This window comes from Gadus chalcogrammus, chromosome 20, assembly GCF_026213295.1.
Source record: "Gadus chalcogrammus isolate NIFS_2021 chromosome 20, NIFS_Gcha_1.0, whole genome shotgun sequence".
NCBI lineage: Eukaryota > Metazoa > Chordata > Actinopteri > Gadiformes > Gadidae > Gadus > Gadus chalcogrammus.
The window spans coordinates 8,827,746-8,846,954 of NC_079431.1; the positions used below are offsets into that span (position 1 = coordinate 8,827,746).

Here is a 19,209-nt window from a genome sequence, read left to right on the forward strand (position 1 = left end):
TGCATATTAAATATCACAGAGATGTTTATTTATAGGCAGTGTTTCCCATTAATAGACTTAACCGCGGCCTACAATGATTTCAGAATACGATCTCACAATATAAATAGCAAAAGTGTCTTGCTATGATTATATTATTACAAAAGAGATGTCTCTGTTGGGAATCCAGCCCCTTAATATGCTTTCCAAATTAATATTCTTTAAATTGATGAATTGTTTTCTGCTGAGGTAATACTTGAAAAACATGAGCAGTTTCAGTTTGCATGAGGCAGCATGTGTTAACTCTAAGGGGGTAGCAGGATACCCAACTACAGGCTTCGTTATTTTACTGTGCTGTTATTCCATCCGATTTCGGGATTTAATAAGGAGATTACAATTACTCAATCATTATTTTTGTGATTTACTTATGACAAAAGATTCAGTTGATACAACCATTTAATATAAAGTAAAGACAATATTTTCTTTCTTCATAAAAACTTTGGAATAAATGTAACTGGAAGATTTATGTAACAAAATATAGGTTTAATAGACATTTCCTGTTGCAGTCGAACATTATTTAAAATTGTATAAGATGGTGAAATGCCATAGGATTTGATTAAGAACATTTCATAAATGGGTAGAACATTATGGGCATTTACAAATAACATTACATTACATTATATACAATTTACATTTTAAATATAGAGCACCATCTTCGACATGGGGTAGATTTCCTTTCCTTTCCTTAATTAGTATAACATTCATTTCAAAATAAGACAAAACTAAAATTGTAATATGCATACAATCACTTAGAATATTTACAGTAAAACTCATTAAATCAGTGAGATCATTTACATGCACTTCAATTATCGTATCGTCATATTCAAGTATTTCAATATATTCATGATCTTCAAGTATTACCTTTTTTTCCATTAGGATACATTGGCTATAAGCCAGGTTAATTAGATATCTAGAATTATCTTCATGTGGTTGGTTACAAGATGAGGATTTTCTTACGTGATATTAAAATGCTTCTCTGTCATGACCATCCAGCTCTGATATATGCAAGTGTGTGTGGGGGGGGGGAATTGAAATACATAATTAAGGGTATGGTATAATTATATGATTACAGCTTTCTGAATACTGTAAATATTACAATAAAAGGACATCCTGAAATTAGTTTAATAAAGAATCACAAGAACAGTATATGATTTGAGATCGCACAGCAATAATAGTGTTAGGGCCAAGTCCCAGGCTGTATGGCTGATAAAAGAAAATCTAATTTACAGGGATTTGATATGTAACCACTCTTTATAGATAATACAGCTTTGGAAATCAGTGTTTCCCAAATATATTGATAAACACCAGAAGGAACCTCTGCATAGGGTTTAGAAAATCGACAAACATTTTATGCAAGAGGACATATGAACATATGCAGAAAGTTGTTATGCTAGTGGATGGGATATTGGCAAAAACTGAATTTGGAGACCGAAAACAAACCCTTAGTAATATTATGAGGCATGGTCTTTGACAAAAAATGCATCGTATGATTCATATGACACCTATTAAAGTTAGTACAATGCTACAAGGTGCAGACAATCATGTACCAGCTGTTAGAAAATGGTTCACGCTTCACAATTCTACTTTGGTTTTGTCTTTACTTTTTATAGTTTAGTAGAACGCATACACATTAATATAGTTTATGAATAAGGAATTAAAGCAGCACACGAGGAACATGGATAATGGGAAGTTTATGAAAAGTTAATAATAACTTTGCAGTGGAGAAATTGGGACACCATTCAGTGTTTGAAATTGCGTGATAGCCTGTTCAAAAATAATCTGTGAAGCAATATAATAGTCTGTTTTTGAGGACATTCAGGTTAATTGAGAAACAGTCCAACTGGTTGGTTTAGATTTTAGGCAGAATGTAAATACTGAAGGAATAGCACGGTTGACTAAATCTGTGCTTTAACAAAGGTGATCTAATGTTGCTTTTAACACATTTACTCAATCAAATTTCACTAGATTGATGTGATGGAGGAAACCTTGAGAACTTTAGATTTATCTTAGTCAACTAAAGGATAGTTTGAACCGCTTTAGGAACACATTTTAATGCAAGCTATAGGGATGTGGCAATTTAGTAAACAAAGCAACACATGTTTTTTGAATATCATTTAATATTTCAAAGCTTTAGAGGCATGTTATTCTTGCTATATAACATGTATTGATCTGGCATTTGTGTGTACAATGACAAAGTAATGGAAACCAAATCTTACCTACAGCCCCTCTAACCATTTGATATGAATACCATCTTCATGATCTAAGAAACTAGGTATTCAGTAGTTCAAATTTGACGATTCTCACAAGAACAACCAAGTTCACACAATTATGTTGTTTTGTCCCCCGGATAGTGCCAAATATGTAAACTTCCACAAACTGTCGTGGCTTCACAGAAGTCAGACATTTTTCTCATATTAAATACAAAATACAATTGGGGAGCTTTCCATCCATTTGAAGAGAATCAAAAATAAATAAATAAATAAAATCCCTCGATAGGTTCCTGTCATCTAAAGATCTTCCTCTTTTTGGCTTTGGGGGCTTTCCGTACACCATCTAGGCCTACCTGTGGAGTCAGTTTAAAAAACACAGTTAAACATAAGGTTTGAAATCCATTTGAAATGCTTAACCCCCGCATTGGCTCTGCAGCCGTTATTCACACAATACATTGGTCATAGTGTGAGTAATGGTGGCAAGCGCATTAGCATTCTTCCTTAAAGCCCATGGGACACCACTAGCTCCAATCTATAGAGAGCTATAGGACTCCCTACAACAACATATGGTAACCAGAGTCATCATGCAAGCAACCCATTTTAACAAATCCAAATAAGACTAGACTCACATTAGCTGTAAATTTGTGCCACTGGCCCATTGCATTGTGCAAAGCATCCTCCATGTGGTCGTCTACTGCCCCAGCACTTCGAAAAACAAACACATACACAACATTAAACATATTATTTCATTGCTTATGGTTGTCCTTTTAACTGTGAGACAGCAAATGGATTAATACAATTCATGGAGTTTCAACTTACCTCAGGTGAATACCATTAGCTTTGTGCAATGTGTTCAGGTCATCCTTCAAGGTCTGGTGAAATCTCACAGGCTCCATCTGAAAGGTTTCCAGAAAATATAAAAACTCGAATATCAAATATTTGATAGTCAAATATGTCTATCCTCATACACAATTTCCATCACTTAAACAGCAAGCCAAGCGTCTAATGAAGCAATTTTTTTAAATAAAATAACAATCACGTATTGTTAACGCCTTACCTTGCTTTGCATCATTTCACCAACACTGCAGAGATAAGACGGCCCCTCCATTTTCATCTTGCCGGGCCAGGGATGAAAGCTCGGGGCCCCGGCCCACAGCAGATCTCCTCCGGGTTGTGCCGGTTGTCTGTGGGCCAACGGTCGCCCAGGGTGATGCAGGCTGACGGGTCCCATGAGCCGCTCTTCACTCATCTGGCCTTCTGCAATATTCAGCACAAAGGACCCGTTGAGGCTGCCTGCATCACGCGCGCCGCCGCCACCGTAGTTCCCGTTGAGCTGACCGTTTAAATATCCGTTGGACCGCTTGGGAAAATACGCTTGCCGGCCATCGGCAGCAGGGCCGTGCTCGGGGGACTGGATGACCCCGCCTGACGCGTGGGCTCCGCTCCTCGCTGGGCCGAGGTGGCCGTTCCTGGGGTGGTTACCGTTCAGCTGAGCGGGGCTCTGCTCCTGCGGCGTGGGGAAGGCGTGTCTGGCCATAAACTCCGTGTAGAAGCCGCTCCCGTCCTGCGCCCGAGCCTGCGACAGACTCCTCTCGGCCTGGCTGAGCCCGTACGGCGGACCGCCGTTGGCACCGGAGCTCCATTGCGGGCCGCGGCCGAACTGAAGCAGCGCCTCCGGGGCGGAGGGCAGGCCGTTAGAGTGCTTGAGTTTCGCGGGGGTCCGTCGCGGCCCGGCCGGTTGTTGAGAGGCCTCGTCGGGATAGGCGCGGGGCGACCCGTGAATGACTGACTGGGAGAGGTCCAGCTGCGGGGCCGCTTGGGGTGCCGAAAACGCGCAATTGCGGACGATGACACTCGACACGGCCTCCCCGCGCGACCCGGCTCGCACCCGTTGGCTGGTGGGGTTCGCGTCTGTGCTCGGAGGCCCGCCCTGGGCTATGGAGAGGCCCTGCTGGCTGGCCTGGAAGCACATGGCATCCGGGAGACCCACGCCCTGCTGATCCGATACCATGCCGGCAGGGTGTGGTATCCTCTCAGCGAGACTCACCTACCACAAGAAAACCCAAGAGATTAGATTGAAACTATTCTATTGAGAAGGTGGATTTCAATACTTTGGCAGGTTTTAACCAACCTAAGTCATGACAACAACACATTCATCTGACCTTGAAGGTTCTGAGGAGGCCATTCATGGAGCTGGGGGAGCGTGGGTGACGATTGGAGTCACAACAAGAAAGGCTGTCTGGGCACTGGAGGAAGTCCACGGCCTGGGCAGGAAGTTGTCCCGAGGCGTCCTTTGGCTGTTGCTTCTGTGGCCGGCGCCGCAGGCTACCGTTCTGGAGTTTTCTTGAAGCCGAGTCCAGGAAATGAGCCTTACCTGTGGAAGTGGCGAAAGATACGACCCAGAAGGGGGGGCAGGGAGAAAGGGAAGGGTCAAATGAGAGGTAAAGATAAACAGAAACCATGTTCATAAGGGTAAGGAAGACCCATCACGATAGAGTCCTGTATTGGAAGGATCCAGAGAGGCATATTGGACCATCCAAGCATCTAATGTTGTAGGATTTAAATGCAAGCACAAAAATGTATCAAGGCTAGCGTAACACTAGTAAAGAGGTTGTGTTACATTTATAATCTAGGGATGATGTGTGCAGATGATGTGAAAAAAACGAGGGTTAAGAAATGAATTAGTGACACGGAAATCATATATTAGACAATGTAATAATGACAGGAAAAGAAAATCATATTTTTGGAGCATTTAGATAAACTCAACAGCTCAGGAGTTGAATAATTATCTATCAGAAAGACCTTCACCAGGACAAATTACATAAAATTCAGGGGCAAGGCAAACACGGAGTGGTTTGCCAAAAGAAACCCTCTCACACTCTCCGCCAGTGAATGCAAACCTTACCTTTTCCAGACAGTCCCTAGGCTACCATAGACAGAAATAGTGTGCGGCAGTGTTCACAGAGCAGTGACAGAAGGAATGGTGAGCTTTGCTGCCAAATCAAAAAGGTTTCAAAAACGGGATGACAAACCTCAAACAAAGGGGCCACCATGATCCGCTAACTCGTGGTTTTGCGAAGGACATGTGCTGAATCCACAGAGCTTGGACGCGAAGTGAGTGTGATCATTTGTGTGGAGCTCCTGTATTGAGAGAGAAATGCATCCTACGTTGAGGGGTGCGTGTATGAATTTGGCTGATCGGTGCTGAAAAGAGATCTGCTTTTCCCAGGCAAACTAGGCTATGAAAACCGGGTTAGGGACATTACAAAGTTACTACAGTCAGATTTAAATTCCAGAGACATCTTTACCAATTATAAACCGATATTAAAAAAATGTAAACAAATTCATCCTTGAGGAAAGAGAAAAAATACTAAAAACTACAACTTAACCAAACAAATCCACCTTCTTCAATTAGGTACCTATAAACCTTCACTGTATATCACCGTCTTGTGTGTTTGTGATCATATATTCTGAGGCTGGCATTTCCCCTATGAAAAAAAGGATAACCGAGCCACTAAGACCACTTCCCAGGGTATTCCGGCCACGCGATTCGCAGTGGTGATGAATGTTTTCTCTCAAGTTAGCCATCACCTTTAATGAAACATGTGTTGACCAGGAAGTGATGCAAGAATAATAAACTAGTCTGTCATGTTAATGTTACTAAAGGAACTTTTTAGTGGTAGGAAAACTGCCATTGCCTTCACAAAACCCTATATGATCCATAAAAAATGATGGGAAATTCAAATTGTGCCCTAGAGTAGGGTATTGTTGCAATGTTTAAAATAAGCAAGAAAAAATGTAAATGATGGAATTGAGATGAAAACAGCTAGTACACAAGGACAAAAGGGGTTTATTCCTAGACTAAAATGGGAGGGATTTGTTGATTGCTCAATAGAGGGTAAAAATTAAGTATCCCATAGAAAAATATACATATATTCCGTATTTAATTCCTTCATGGAGGAACATCTAGAATGTTTTGGCCAATACTTTGGATAAATGGGTTACCTGATTCGGGGTACATTTCGAAACCACCATTGGACATCACCGGGGGAAATCCTGTTCCATCTTTAAAACCGAGGCCGCCCTGGGACTGTTTTACATGATGACCCATTTGTGGTGGCTGAGAGTTTTGGTTACATATGGACCCTTCCACTTCATGTCCGCCGTAACTCAGGGTCCTTATATTCCCAACAAAAGGCAGATTGTGCGTTTGATTCACTTGACGTGCAAACTGTTCCATGTTCCGGGGCTCCCCTGGATCATCACGACAGTCTTTACTGAAGTTCCGATAGCCTGCGATGTCTCTAATTTGGAGATGAAGGGGTCCATGCACGTTCTGCATGTTTGACAATGAAGGCACACTATCCTCAAAAAACAGCGGTTTGCCAGGCAAGGGCAGTGGTTGACACGCATGGCTCAGTCCATTCTGGGCTTCCAGCTGATTGCTAATAGGTTGGACAAGTGGTGCCATTGACACATCGTTGTTTGCCACTTGCTGCAAGAGCCTTTTAGTGGGCTCTGGATAGCCATGCGAACTGGGGCCGTGCTGCATGTTCATATGGAAGGACATGTTCCCGTCGGGCTCGGCGGGGGGTTTCCGCTTGCGCTGCGCCCCTCGCTGCTGGGACATGAGTTTGTCTCGGAGCGCCGCTCTTCCGCTCTGTCCCTCTCCCAAAGGAACTCCGGCACCGCGTAGATACTGGGGCTCCAGACTGCCACATCCTTCGCTGTACGGCTGCCTGCCGCCCCCGACCAACCCAGGGTGACCCGAGCTGCCACCCAGGTTGTTTTGATGGACTAGCTGTGCTTTGGCCGCCGCGGACAGTAGACTACTGGCTGGGAAGGTGGGAGGATTCTGTCGGTCGAGTTGGCGCGGGCCCGTCTTCAGAGGGAGTCTCGCTTGATTGAGGCTGTCGGCTCTGGGGGGAGGAAGGCGTATGGACTCAGAATGCACACCGCCACCACCAGTGTTTATTGCTACTAGTGGCTGGATCACAGACTCGGCCATGTGATGGAGCGGCACGGAGGTCTTTGGGGATGAAACGGGCCCCTGCAAAGACCGGGAAGGCTGCTGCTGCTGCGATGGCACCTGTGAAGCCAGGGCGACACTACCGTAATGCGAGGAGGCAACGGACGCGTGTTGGTGCAAAGAGAGCTCCTTTAACCTAACGGGTGCAGGTGGGGCTGCCATGTGTACTGGAGATCTAACGGGTGAAGATGAAATGGACGACAGCGCGGGGTGTTGCTGGCCTCTCGGGCCAGGCCCAGCCACTCCAGACTTCACCGCCGGCATGGGGAGATTACTAGGCAAGGGGACGATGGCAGGAGGGGCGTGCACAGACGCCCCTTGAGGATGGTTATTGACCTGGAGTCTGGAGGGTGTGGGGACGGCTTGGTCATGAAAGTCTAAGAGGCTCGGTATCGGGTCGAGTATGCCGAGGGGGTCCTTTTCAGAGGAGCTCATGCATCTCTTCTGCACAACGTAGGGGGCGTGCTGTAGGACCTGGGGGTGGTGCTGCTGCTGCTGCTGCTGCTGCTGCTGCTGGGCGTTTGACGACAAGGGGGATTTATGGGTGTAGTCTGTGTTCTGGGGGAAGCTGCAGGGCGATCGCTGCCTGTTTGGGCTTTTGGTGTGCATCGAAGGCGACGAGGAGACGCTGGTTCTTCCGGCGAGGGCACAGGCCAGCTGGCTGGAGGAGGGCGGGCCGTGCACCATGACACTGGGCGGGGAGAGGGGGCCGAAGCGCTCACCGTTTACGTGGCCGGAGCCGGGGCTGGGGGCGCCGTGAAAACTGAGCGCAGCAGACTCGGGGCTCCTGAGAAAGGGGGTCCGGTCCGCGTAATGCTGGGCGCTACATGTGGTGCTTGCTGGGGGGCTGAGTAAGCCGCTGTGATGGTTGTTGCGATACGGCGACCTTTGGGCGTTGAGGTCACCGACGCCGGGTCTCAACCTGGACTGGTGTGCGTACGCGTCCCTTTGGGGTGGGGAGCCCAGTTGGTGTTTGTGTACGTAGTGCGGGGGACCAGACATCGGCAGTTTGTAGGAATTGTTGCCGTCGGGGGGGATCGTGTTGGAGGGACCGTTGCGCAGATCCTTCCTTATTGCTTGAGGATTCAAAGAACCAATGTGACAACCACCTGCAAGGTGAAAAATAAATAAGCTTATCCAAAGCCAGTAAAGAAAAAGGGAAAGATCGGCGAAGCTGTGTTACAGCCTGACTGATCTTAAGCGTGAGGCTCTGTATGCAGGGTGTGCCTAGTTGACCTATTTCTATGGCTGTCTTTGGACAGGTGTGCGTGTTTTCTATAAATGTGATCAAATTGATAGACAATATGACATGCAGTTATACAATATCCAACACACAATTGTAAGTGAATTACGTACACACACACACACACACACGCGCAAAGAATCCAAACATACCAGCGTTTCTACTGGAAATCTGGGACTCCATGCTCCTGTGCAGGGTTGCCACGGCGATGATCTTCCTCTTGTGTATGCAGAGCTTGGTGACGGCAGAGTCTGCTTTAACATCCTCGGCAGTCCTCTGCGTGACGGCAGCCCCCGGGTCAAAGTTGAACACCTGGGAGGAGGCGGGAGAGAACGCTGACGACAAGGCAACACTTGGAATGCAGCAAATGTACGAGAAAAAGGGCCAGCGCTATGTTGTTGAGAGGTTTACACAACGCACACGTGCCAAGACACTGACCTTATGAAGGATGAGGGGACACTCCAGGCCACACTTGCAGGTTCCATCTGTCTGGAGGTAGCTCTTGGCTTGTTCCAGACAGGCTAGCACCGAGCCACTGGGGCTGTGGAGAGGATGGGGAAGTGGTGAGTGATCAGCCAATCACAATGCTTATATGCACACAAACACACACAACCACAGCACGGCCGAGATTGACAAGAATTTGTTTTTAGCATTGGGGAAAATGGATCCAAAACTAAACAAAAAAATATTAGGAGGATATTAGATAGATATTAGGAGGAAGTCACGCAAAACTACCTTCAGTTCTATTAACTTTGCCCGACAAAAGAAAAACAAATATTTTTCATGCGTCACGAAAATGTAATAAGCTGAAAGTATACAACTGTATGTATATATAGCCCCAAGATAAAGGGATTATGACTTCTCAATATTAGTGGATGCATGTCCATTTATATCAGTGGATATGGCATAGAGGAGAATCCTCCGCAAGGCTGTGTGGGTCTGTTTGATTGCTCATGCAGAGGGACTAGCACTTGACAGGCTCAGCAGCCTGAGACAATACCACACCCCAGAGCACGCTTCCCCACAGCCACTGGCCCAGAGCCGCAACACTGGCTGTATTATTTTAGGACATTCAAAAAGAAAAGGTCAAAATAGTTCTTCTTACATGTCAACCCCGCCAAACCGAGCTACATGTAAAAGGCGGATTAAAGGGCAAAGAGAGAGCGAGCGAGAGTTTGAGAACATCCGAACTAGGGAGCTGTGGCAGACGAGACAAAAGCCATTTCAGCCGCCTTTACAAAATGTTGGCTTCAGAGTTAAATTAAAAACCCACACAAGAACGGTTGAAATTGAGGGGGTGGGTAATATATGGGAATATACCATTTGGCAGCATCGTAGCTCATGACAGAGATGGCAATTTTCTAAAACCTCATTCATCCATCCAAGTTTATTTTATGGTGCTTACAAAATGACCCCACTGGATGTTCCGGCCCTGGAAGATGATGGCACGCAGAACAATTTGAGAAGCAGTTTGCATAACAAAGGTCACAGAAATCAAGGTTTGCAGGCTTTCTTTAAAAAAAAAAAAGACATTATTTTAAATCGAGATTTACTAAAAATGACTGAATGATGAGAAAGCTAAAGGAAGACCGAGCGGGAGATCAGTCATAATGTCCCAGCTCTTGCTTCCCTCACTGCCAACTGAATGCCATGCTTGCCATGCCTGGGTTAGTTACTTACGACCTGTCCTCGGTATGGCCATGTGTACATGAGCTCTGGATGACTACTAGTGTTCAGATCAACCTCCCTGTTGGATCCATTTCGAAATGTCACACTATCTTCAGCACTCGTCTTTAGGTTGAACTCTGCCAGGGTTTTCTAGATTTGCCCTACTTGCGTGCAACTCTGACCGTGGAAGACTATAATTCAACCAACTAAGATGATTAGCCAGTAAAGGCAACATATTGACTTCCTGGGGTTACATTTGGGTCTTCACTGGGTGCATCATCACATCATCAGGTTCCAAATTACTAGGCTAAGCTAGGGGTGCTTTTTGAGGAGGCTTACTCTACATTTGACATAAAGAGAGACACAAAGCCAAGTCGATGATGGAAGATGGATCCATGCAGTTCTGTGCCTCAAGAAGAATACTGCACAGAAATATACGTTCAGTGTTCAGGATCATACAGTGTTATTCACCGATAATTACATATCTTAATGTCTAGCAGATCCATTCCCCAATTTCGAAAAGCCATTTCGCAAGTGTGGGTTTTGGTTCATCCCCGAAACATATATCATAGGACCAGATCAAACCAGTAGGTTCCTGATCAAATTGTTCGAACACAAATGCCTGAGAAGACACACTGACACTCATCAATCAACAGTGAACAGGCATTGTGTTCCGTAGAGAATGGCCGAGTCCTACCTGATGTAGACAACACCTCCATGGTGGATCTTTCTTTGCCAACCAATGGGGACCTGGGCTGGCGGCTTTCCCACTGGGCAGTGGCCACCGCCACCATATGTGACTGTCCTGTCCATTGTCATGAAGGTCCACCACGAGCTCGAACCGCACCAAAGCAAATATCACAACCTCGTGGGACTAGAAGCAGACCGCCCGAGCCTCATCCTGGAGCATGTCGGCGAACCCATCCAGAGTAGACATGGTTGGGACAGGCATATTCATGGACACCCCAATGTTGTAATTTGATATTAGATTGATATTATTGACGACAGAAGAACCATAAATAGCCCGAGCAATGTTCTTGTCCATTTTGTAGTCGTCCGTTCCTCTGACTTTCACAGAGGGAGCCGGTGACTGGCGATTGACTGCGTTGCCCTGGTCATGTTGAAAGAGTTGCAAGGATTAGATGAGATCTCTCTCTCTCTCTCTCTCTCTCTCTCTCTCTCTCTCTCTCTCTCTCCTCTCTCTCCTCCTCTCTCCTCTCTCTCCTCCTCTCTGCTCTCTCTCTCTCTCTCCTCTCTCTCTCCTCTCTCTCTCTCTCTCTCTCCTCTCTCTCTCTCCTCTCCTCTCTCTCCTCTCTCTCTCTCTCCCTCTCTCTCCTCTCTCTCTCTCTCTCTCGCTCCTCTCTCTCTCTCTCCTCTCTCTCTCTCTCTCCTCTCCTCTCTCTCTCTCTCTCCTCCTCCTCTCTCTTTCTCTCTCTCTTTCCTCTCCCTCTCCTCTCTCTCTCTCCTCTCTCTTCAATCCCCCTCCCCTCTCTCATCTCTCTCTCTCTCCTCTCTCATCTCGTCTCTCCTCTCCTCCTCCTCTCTCGTCCTCTCCTCTCCTCTCTCTCTCCTCCATACTCCAACATCCTCTCTCTCCCTCTCTGTCGGAGCACCAACAGTAGGCCTGCTGTCTGGGCTAACCACGGCAGTCACTTGGTTAGGAATGACATCAGCTTCAATTTGATGTCCCTTTAAATTTCTGTATTAAGGCGAAGAACTGAGGAAGGCCCCATGCTTCACAGCGTTATGATGGAGATCGTCAAAAGTCCACTCCACTGTTAGATGGCTCAAAGAGAAGCTTTGAGATGGACTCAAAACGTCCGCCTCTGGATGGCAAGCAACACATCTGTGGAGAAAACAGAAACATCTTAATTTACCAAGATAATTATAAATCTTTCAATATTATATGCTAGTAAGGATCACTTGAGATAAATATATGAAAACCAACAATCTGCAACCCCACACCAGCATGAACAACAAGAAGTCATGAGGGCTCCTCAGATCTTCCAAGGCTGAAGGGGCAGTGGCTGACAGAAAGCCAATAAAGAATGCACTGGAGGAATATTACCATCTTGTTGCCACTGGTGATCTCATCATAAGGCTACAGCCAAGCCAGGGGCTAGATTAAAACGGGGGGGATGGGGGAAGATCGACGGGTATTTTCTTTTTACAGTGGTGGTGACAAAGGTATGACTAAGTCCCCTGGCAGTTTCCTTTTTCAGTCACAGCAAGCAGCGGCTGCTTCCTTGGGCAGATGGACCTACAGGGATCTAGCACAATCGCGTAATCAAATCCACCCCTTTTTACGGAATTCATCATCAGATTGTTAATTAAGTGCTAAAAAACAGTTATATATATTTATGATACATATCAGCATACATGACAAAATGGAAAATAAATGTACATTTTCCTAGTTAACGCCATCCACTGTGTGTAGATCAGATTAAGGCACATATCTCCTATTCTGACATATACAACCTCCCTCCCCCCCCCACCATCAATCCTGCAGCGTACAAAGCACAAGCATTCTCGTTTGAATACTGATCCCCAGATGTAACGCCGTTCTGGTCAAATGGTTGTTACGTCTGCCGATGCTCAGACTGGGTGTTTTTGAGAATACACCAGCTTCCACAGGTGAGATGGTCTGTTATTTAAAGAGCTGTACTTCCATTCATCTCATGCATACGTTTGTGTAACAACCCAAATGTATATACATCTATATTTTATACAAATATATATTTGAAGGAATAGTAGTAAATCATATGCAACTTGCTTTTCCATGTCATTCATGGTGCGCATTTAAAACCATTAAGAACCTAACACTACCATTTGATTCTTGAATGGTGTAAATAGTCCTGGTCCCAGGTAACAGCGGGATAAGTGATCAAGTTAATTTGACATTAAAGCGTGACCCAGAAAAACAAGGTTGGGAGGGGAATTGTAAATGGATGAAAAACCCTAGATATGCAATATCATTGCAAAAAATATATTTAAATATTTCCATAATCAAATAAAAAGATTGACAGTACCTTGGAAGTGTGCTACTTTGTTTTGCTCATCCCATTTAATTAAACATATTGTTACTTTACTGAAGCATTACATATACACAGACAATTATGGTCCTCCATAATACCTTTTTCAAACCCCACATAATATCTAGCCTCCTACCATAATTGTATGCTACTATAATGCAATTTTTCAGTTTTCATCACTACAACATACACCTGCTTAATGCTGCAGGCTCACTGCTGTGCAAGCGACTGATAGGCCAACTGCTAGGACGCCTAGTCGCCTACCTGTGACTAACACTGATTGCACAGCAGCAAGACAAGGCAACAGATCATAGTGTGTCTCGCCATACTATTTTTGGCAAGACCCAGTAGCCACACATGAGCAGAGCAAGCACCCTGGTGTCCTACCAGTGCTCAATGCCTGGAGAGAAAGAGAGAGTTGAAAAATAGGACAGGTTGCTGCCTTGGTTGCAAGGTAGGCAGGCAGTCCCAAGGGGATGAAGGAGGTGGGGGTGGGGGGGTCAGTCAGAGATCCAACAGACAGTAACTATTTTGGCGATGGATCTGGTTGCAGAGAAACGCTAGTCTCTGCATGTCACATAGAACAAACAAGGGATACCGTACGATGCGGAAAGAGAAATACTAATAATACAGGAATTGCCATTAAGTGCAACACAGACGAATTAATGGGAAGAAAACATTTGTAATAATTGAACTCTAGTTAAATAGTTCAGACTTTGCAACCCCTTTTTTTTTGTTGCAAAAATGGAATGCAGGCAAAGGAATATTTTATCCAGATTAGAAAACCTACTGTCTAGCATGAGTGACTGCATCCAGCATAGCAACAACACGAAGCCACCACCTCTTTGCCTTGCAAGAGAACAGATAGTGCAGCAAGCCTTGTTCTCTCCAAATCATAAATCTCAAAATTCCATTTGCTGCCAGAAGTTATGGATGCTGGCTGTGGGCTGTGCAGCCAAACTAGTGGCCGTGGCAATCCGAAGAGCAGTCGTTGCTGCCAATAATATACGACATGGCATTTTACAATTCAGGGATAAAAACATAGTTTTCTCTTAACGAGGGAATTCTGTCTTTATTTTTGTATTGGGTTTGAATAATTTAAAGCAGAGACGCGTTTGGTCCCCAATAAAAGCCCCCCTATGTAGAAGCCTGAAACGACAGTAAGAGTGGCAAATGCATGTCGTTATACGATGTGGAATCCGCAGCTCTTTTTTCCCCCCACAAATCTGAATTTGAGGCACAGTCCAGGAAAAAGACCGACCTTTTCTGGCAGATCAAGAAGGATCACGCAGCAACCATTATACCAACATATAGCCTGGTGCTGAAACACTCGCGTTCAATGCATTAACGCATGCAGTAGTGCAATATATCCGGACACATTTACATACATATGCATGCATGCATGCATGCATATGGTAAACAAACATATTTCACACAGAAGCGTATTGTAAAGCCGGGCTAATTTGCGGCAAATGTTAGCAGGCTTAGCTAGGAGAAAAACATCTGCAATACCGCCGAGCTAATCAGTTAAACTTCGTGGGATGCTGGTTAGGAAAAATAACCAGGAATACTATGGTGGCGTTTGTAAGACAGACATCCATCTTCGTATTTCTGAGCGTTGAACACTTGATGAAACTAATCATGGATCACGTAATCCAACGACAATGTTCATGAAACATTAGTCTTGATAACCTCAAATGAGGACTAGCTAGCTGGACGGCTACAGGAACAACAACCAGAGAGCACTCTGCCTATATCGGGTCAAGTCCTTCGCGTACAAATCAGGCACAATAGTTGAGCCATGGGGAATTAAGACAAAACTAGGAAAAATGTAACAATCAGTCAGGCACGTTATTACAAGCCACAAAGTCAGGATCCCCCATATCTCATGAGCTTGGTACAAAGACAATGACCTCTGTAAAATCTATTTGAGTGCATTTTGAAAAGAGTTTAGTTGAAAACACAAGTATAACATAAGATATTTGAGAGATTTTCACTCACCAGTCCAATATGCACACTGTATTGAAGTAGAACACCTCTTTCTTCCCATCTAATCTTCGTTTACGCGTAACGCTCTTTGTCAAGCTATAAAGAATGGTCACGACGTCCGGGATTTTCAAAATAAGGGCGTGTTGGTAATAAACTCAGGTTCACAATATTGTCCATGTCATTGTTATTGCCCCGATGTTTTATTCTTGCCGATTTCATGGAAGTGTGTGTGTGAATCCGTTGTGTCTTGCTGACGAACACAAAACAAAACTGTACACACTATAATGGTTGGACATAGTTAAATAAAAATAAAATATCTGAGGGGCCCCAATCCCCTTGATGTCTTATAGGAATAATTTTATCAAGAAACTTACCCTTGACTTTCATGCATGTTGCAGTGCTCAGATTCAGGTTTATCCAAATCGAAATGCATTAACCTCTATTCAACTAATTCAAAGTTCAGCAGCCCAGGGAAACAGCTACGCTTAATGCAAATTAATGAACTGTTGTGAGAGCTGATGCTGCCCAACCGGAGTTTTCCTGTACGCGACTGTAGTGTCTGCAGCAGTGACTGGGGTTTCTGATGTCATGAAATGGTTTTAGTAGCACGTATGCAGCCTCATATTACTTGTTAAGAGAGAAGTCTCGGAAGTTCCCTATCATTGGAAACACGCCTCCTGGTCTCCTCCTCTATGAAGTTGTCAGATGTTTCTAAATTGCAATACTTAATTAGCCTAGCGATGCAAGTAATATAGGAATTTGAAATATTCAAGAAAAAAAAAATTATTAAAAAGAAACGCAAAGTTTTAATCTTCTGTAGGACAGCAGGACTGATGCTGGTGAGAAGGTGATGGATAATTGGAAATCCGATTAACCACATAATATTTATGAGCTAAATAATGACCAACCAGACCCTGCTTGCCATTGAAACTAGTCCTGCTTCTTTTGAGCCTACTATCAAGCTCTACAAAAATGTGGATCTTATGTATAGCCTACTATGACTTACAGTAGTAGGCCTCCTGAGGTGGTCAAATGACGATATTATTTTATTTTCAGATTATAGTAATGGCAAGAGAGACAAGGATAAGGACGGGGGAAACGTAAATCGACAGAGAAGCCTTTTAAATCATTTTTTAATCCTACTTTTAATGTGAAATTCAAGAACCAATAACCGGAAATTGATTTGCTAATAACTGCTTTTAAGGCCCAGGGAGATGGGGATTTCTCAGGCTGATGGTATAGAAAAATAGAATAAACCGCCTCAATGAAATTAAATTCAGATAGTTTAATGCAGCAAGATGCAACCCTACATCGATGCTAGTGCTGGAGTTACGGCAAATCAAATTGGAGTCTCAAAAAACGGACATTTTATAGAATTCAATCTTGATCTGTTGAATTTCCCATTCCATCAATGGTCATATTGGTATAAAGACTTGTTAATGTGGCAAGTTATGACGGCACTTGCCATGTCCAAATATTTTAAACAGTCACTTATTCCCAGTAGGTTAACAGTAGGTTCGTGGTTTCATAGTTAAGTTAATAATTATAAAAAGCGAACTAATATGAATCAAGGTCGAGATTGCGCAAATGCTGCCACCTAGTGAGGAAAAAGAAACATCCATGACAAGATACCTTTTCTCTTGGATATCTTGTTTATAATATTGGATTTGTTTAAAATGAGAATTTAGTCAAAAACGGGTAAAAACAATTATAAAAAGATTGAATAGATTATCATTGGAAGCCAGGGAACTTCTGAACGAACTAAACTGGTTTATAGGTCTGTTTGAATTCCATAATTATGTTCACAAGTTTCACAACTGTTGTGAACATAATTATATTCTTAACTAAGAATATGTTTAAAACTCCTGCCAAATAATATATTGAATACTTGGCAAATTATATACACCAGAATTTAATTTGTGCCACACAATTTAACTATTTTGTTTGTAATGTATAACATTTAGCACCAAAGGAAACTAGTGAGTGAATAGTGTTGGGACAGCAGGGGAGTCACTGAAAAACAAATCTCAAAAGGCAGTGTATAGAGCAGTCACTATACTTTATTTTGGGAGAAAGGGAGTTGGGGGGGTAGCATACATTTTCTTCTGTACAATATTCAACAATCACTTCCAACCAAGCCCTGAAACAAGTTTGTTTAATACTTGCAACAAAATGAAGAAAAATAAGATACAAGATGGCATGTTTCCTAACAATGGGCATGGCCATGTATAGACGATTGAATAAACTCCCTGTGTTTAGGGAAGTCCTAATTAGTGTCTCAAAAAAAGTGTTGTGTGAGAGAGGGGGGGGGGGGGGGGGTGTGGAGGGTGGTGTCAGGAAAACGATGAAATAAGAACGGGTGGTCAGATGTCGCAAGTTGTTTTCTGATGTGGCACCGTCATCTGCTTATGATGCCACGGGCATGGTGAGCACCAGTAGGGATAGATGAGGTAAGTAATGAGTCCACCTTGGAGAGCAACAAAACATCACCGCCAACAATATGGAAACCCCTTTTCCACACGGCTCCCCCTAGAGGAAGATTAGTGTTTTGAGTCTTGGACATAAATTAATAAAAAACATTTGTATATATTTTTTTTTCCTTTTTCTAAAATACCATAGACTTATAAAATAAACAACATAATTCTTTAATATTAACATTATAAAGATTTTTTTGCCTTGAGACCATAAAAAAAAGAACCTCATGCTAAATTCACAATCTAACACAACATTCATATGTACATACTGTGCATTGTCCATCGAGTCATTTACTAATATTGTCAGGAGAGAGAAAGAGGGAGCGGGGTTTGGCTTTTTGTTGAACTGTTGTACTGTGAAGGCCGTGACACAAAAAGCATGTCACACTCCCAGGTCACATGAAAAACCGTGTGGGATTTTGCGTCTACACAGAACTGATTGAGCGGAAAAGGGGGGTGAGGAAGGTTTGGGGAGTGGCAGCAGTTTGTGTGAGTCGTGAGGTGAAACACGGAACACTTTTCCTTTTCTTCAGACTGTCAACCTTTTGCATCCGTGCTAGGAATAATACAATATTATCATGAGTTATATGACAATGGCAGCAGTTGCAAAAAAAATGAAAAAATCAGAATACAACTCTTTCCTGGATCTTACAAACTTGTTGGCTTTTCACCCACAATTTCACTCAGCAGTTCTGGTCACAGGGAGTTCAGAAATGCTAAGCTAGCTCCCTGTGAGATTCAGCAAATCTTGTGTCGTGGGGTGCCACTTGTAGTGAATCTCTTGAATGTGCAAAAGAAACCAAAGAAACATACGTACACACATTAAGCAATGAGGATTTCTCTGTGCTGCGGTGGCCATAACTGAACCCGGCACGATTGCTGATTCATGTCCAGGTATCCATGAAGCTGATGCTCTGTACAACCAGAGGATGTCTACACGTCAACGAGTTCGCAGAAAACCCAAAGAAAAAATACAAATGAGAGAAAGAAGACAAAAAAACGATAGTGTCGTGAAAGTTGGTAGGATTTAGTTTGCTCCAACCTTTGATTGCATACAATGGAGGAAACTTGAGCGTCAGATCCCTGAATATCTCCAAGGTTTTCAACGTCAGAGGGGGGGGGGGGGGGGGAGGTGAGGGGAGCGCAGCGATGAGCCGCTCACGTGTTCCGGCTAACATGCCTAGCAGCCAGCAACATCCAGCCATAAAGTAGTGCGTCTCGGTGTTTTCCTTTCCAGGCCATCCCGGTTCTGCCTTCTTGCGATGGGGGGTGGATGTGAGGTGTGGATGTGATGGTCGTCGACACAGGGGCCGACAGGGCGTTCTTCATCCTGACCATAGCATTAATCAGCACAGATCTAAAGACGCATTGGCCTTGGGTCACAAGGACCAAGCGGCCAACGTTGGCGAAGGGTAGAAACGAAGGAACGAACCAAAAAAAGTAAAAAAAAGTATCTGGTACCTGACTCCAGCAGCAAATCATATCCTGAGCCATAAGCACCGAGGCTCGACCACCTGCCCTACCGGAA

The 19,209-nt window shown here is 44.0% G+C and overlaps 1 protein-coding gene across 4 annotated transcripts; it reads right to left on the reverse strand.

Annotated features, from left to right (window-relative positions):
• Positions 1 to 61: 61 nt before the first annotated feature.
• Positions 62 to 11,367, reverse strand: LOC130373225 (methyl-CpG-binding domain protein 5-like). Of its 4 annotated transcripts, none has more exons than XM_056579583.1 (6): positions 5,279 to 6,201; positions 4,409 to 4,620; positions 3,304 to 4,293; positions 3,066 to 3,142; positions 2,876 to 2,951; positions 62 to 2,599 (listed from the first exon to the last, which is right to left on the reverse strand). In XM_056579583.1, the coding sequence occupies exons 2-6, from the start codon at positions 4,433 to 4,435 to the stop codon at positions 2,540 to 2,542; spliced, it is 1,230 nt and encodes a 409-aa protein (XP_056435558.1). In that variant the 5' UTR covers positions 4,436 to 4,620; positions 5,279 to 6,201; the 3' UTR covers positions 62 to 2,539. The 4 variants fall into 4 exon arrangements, with proteins under 4 accessions (XP_056435558.1, XP_056435557.1, XP_056435555.1 ...); XM_056579582.1 differs by lacking the exons at positions 62 to 2,599; positions 2,876 to 2,951; positions 3,066 to 3,142; positions 3,304 to 4,293 and adding exons at positions 6,252 to 8,384; positions 8,671 to 8,830; positions 8,957 to 9,059; positions 10,884 to 11,367 and having other exon boundaries at positions 4,459 to 4,620; positions 5,279 to 5,387; XM_056579580.1 differs by lacking the exons at positions 62 to 2,599; positions 2,876 to 2,951; positions 3,066 to 3,142; positions 3,304 to 4,293 and adding exons at positions 8,671 to 8,830; positions 8,957 to 9,059; positions 10,884 to 11,367 and having other exon boundaries at positions 4,459 to 4,620; positions 5,279 to 8,384.
• Between the last annotated feature and the right edge of the window lie 7,842 nt (positions 11,368 to 19,209).

Excerpts from the sequence above, each read along its gene's own strand:
- LOC130373225 (XM_056579580.1), bottom strand. The coding sequence starts at position 11,005 with ATGACAATGGACAGGACAGTCACATATGGTGGCGGTGGCCACTGCCCA. Across the intron at positions 9,060-10,883 it reads GGAGGTGTTGTCTACATCAG|CCCCAGTGGCTCGGTGCTAG; the intron begins GTAGGACTCGGC and ends TCCTCTCCACAG. Across the intron at positions 8,831-8,956 it reads GTCCCCTCATCCTTCATAAG|GTGTTCAACTTTGACCCGGG; the intron begins GTCAGTGTCTTG and ends GCCTCCTCCCAG.